This window comes from Prosopis cineraria, unplaced genomic scaffold (genome assembly GCF_029017545.1).
Source record: "Prosopis cineraria cultivar Desert tree isolate PC_DT_omini unplaced genomic scaffold, ASM2901754v1 PC2, whole genome shotgun sequence".
In the NCBI taxonomy this organism is placed as follows: Eukaryota; Viridiplantae; Streptophyta; class Magnoliopsida; order Fabales; family Fabaceae; genus Prosopis; species Prosopis cineraria.
In genome coordinates this window covers 39,253,581-39,255,431 of record NW_026555333.1, presented here as the reverse complement: position 1 = coordinate 39,255,431, position 1,851 = coordinate 39,253,581, and the positions used below count along the sequence as shown (strand labels likewise).

At 28.8% G+C, this 1,851-nt stretch overlaps 1 protein-coding gene across 3 annotated transcripts; it reads left to right on the top strand.

Moving 5' to 3' along the window:
• Window positions 1-1,097, top strand: LOC129302073 (uncharacterized). 3 transcript variants are annotated; one of them, XM_054940747.1, is made up of 3 exons: window positions 1-62; window positions 165-389; window positions 1,008-1,097. In XM_054940747.1, exons 1-3 carry the CDS (start codon window positions 50-52, stop codon window positions 1,031-1,033), a joined length of 264 nt encoding a protein of 87 aa, XP_054796722.1. In that variant the 5' UTR covers window positions 1-49; the 3' UTR covers window positions 1,034-1,097. The 3 variants fall into 3 exon arrangements, with proteins under 3 accessions (XP_054796722.1, XP_054796723.1, XP_054796721.1); XM_054940748.1 differs by having other exon boundaries at window positions 13-62; window positions 168-389; XM_054940746.1 differs by having other exon boundaries at window positions 13-389.
• The last annotated feature ends 754 nt before the right edge of the window (window positions 1,098-1,851 follow it).

Here is a 1,851-nt window from a genome sequence, read left to right as displayed (position 1 = left end):
CATCACCTCACATAGCAATCAAATCAGAATAAGCATAAAGTGATTAATTATGGCAATTAGAGGTATTATTAGCACTCGCTTCTTGGCCTTGGAATTATTTGTTGTGGTAATTGGGATTAACATGTTTTGTAACTTTCATGGTGTCAATGCACAATTTTGCCAAGGAGCTGCTCTTTCTGAGATTGCAACTATATGCTCCAAGTCTGTCATGCCATCAGCTCCGGTGACTCCTCCGTCGCCGGAGTGCTGCTCGGCGATGAAACTTGCCGACCTGCCCTGCCTCTGTAAGCTTTTTACTAAAGAGATTGAGAGAGTTTTGAGCCCAGAGAAAGTGATCAATGTTGCTAGGACTTGTGGAGTGACTGTTCCTGCTGGATTACAATGTGGAAGTATGCGCGCTCTCTCTCTCTCTCTCTCTCTCTCTCTGTGTGTTTTTTTCGGATACAGATTAAATTTTGAAAAAAAAAGTTTGCTTTAAATCTAATTTTGAATTATTTAAATTTTTAAATAATAAAATATTAATTTGTACATTATTACTAAATAATAAGCACTAAACCTGATCAATTCTCTAGTTCTTTTAAGTAGTATTATGAAATAAATTTTCGAAATGTTACTTTCACAATGTATATTTATATGATTACATATTTTATGTGTTTGTATATATAATAAATGTTTGTATTATTTTTTATGTTAATTTCATAAATTCATCTAATACTTATCTTTTTCGTATTTAAATTTGAATCATATTAAAATAAGTGAAAAATTTTAGAAAAAGAATTCTAGCTACAAAATTGATGAAACCTGTGAAAAATATTAAAATAATAATAAAAGATGCACTTAATTAAAAGAAGCTGCTAGGTTACAATTTTTATATTTTATATGTGAAAAATATTAAAAGAACAAAATCGGTTCCTTAGAATTCAATAAAAAAACTATATATATTGTTATAAATAGTATTAGTGTTGACGTGGATTTATATTTCTGATTGTGTAAAATAACCATTTCAGGTTATAAAGTTCCACCCCGGGCCTAAGTGAACACATCTCTCGAGGAAGGCCTTTTATGTCGTTGAAGTGTTTTTACACACTGGTTTAAGGGAGATGTTTATTATTGCAAACAAATAAATCCTCTCTCTTGTATTATTATTATTATTATTATTATTATTATTATTATTATTATTTTGCCAACTCTCTTGTCTTATTTATGAAGCATATTGTCATCATTTTTAATTGTAAAGTAAAGAGATATTAATGACTCATTTTTAAAAATACTCTTTCTTCACTGAATTAACTACTTTTAACCAATTTCTTTAATTTATGTAAAATAGTTAATAAATTAAGATCTTTTTTTGGCCAATAATAAATTAAGATCTTACAATGATAGCAGAAGGAAATAAATATAAATAGTTATATAATTACCAGATACTTAGATCAACTGGTTAGAGAGTTGGTCTAACTTAATTTAAAATTTTGAGTTCAAACTTAAGGTATGAAACAACAATTAAATTTTCAGTGAGAGGTATGTCCCTAAAAAGTTCCCACAAGTTACTGACCAAATTATTTTTGGTCAAAAATCTAGGATATCAAAATAAAAAATATATATAAATAGCTATAAGTTTAATCACAACAAATTTGTCACACTGTTTCATATTGATAAAATATTCTCAAATATCAATATATTAATCTTATGATCCTAACTAGGGGTGTTCACGGGATGAGATAGGATCGAAACACTCCTATCCCTTGTCCCATCCTGAAAAAATGACTAAAACTGAATTTTTATCTCGTATCCTATTCTATCTCGAAAGTCGTCTCATTCCATTAGAAATCAAAAAGAGACCAAGACAAGATT

Excerpts from the sequence above, each read along its gene's own strand:
- LOC129302073 (XM_054940746.1), top strand. The coding sequence starts at position 50 with ATGGCAATTAGAGGTATTATTAGCACTCGCTTCTTGGCCTTGGAATTA. Across the intron at positions 390-1,007 it reads TGCTGGATTACAATGTGGAA|GTTATAAAGTTCCACCCCGG; the intron begins GTATGCGCGCTC and ends TAACCATTTCAG.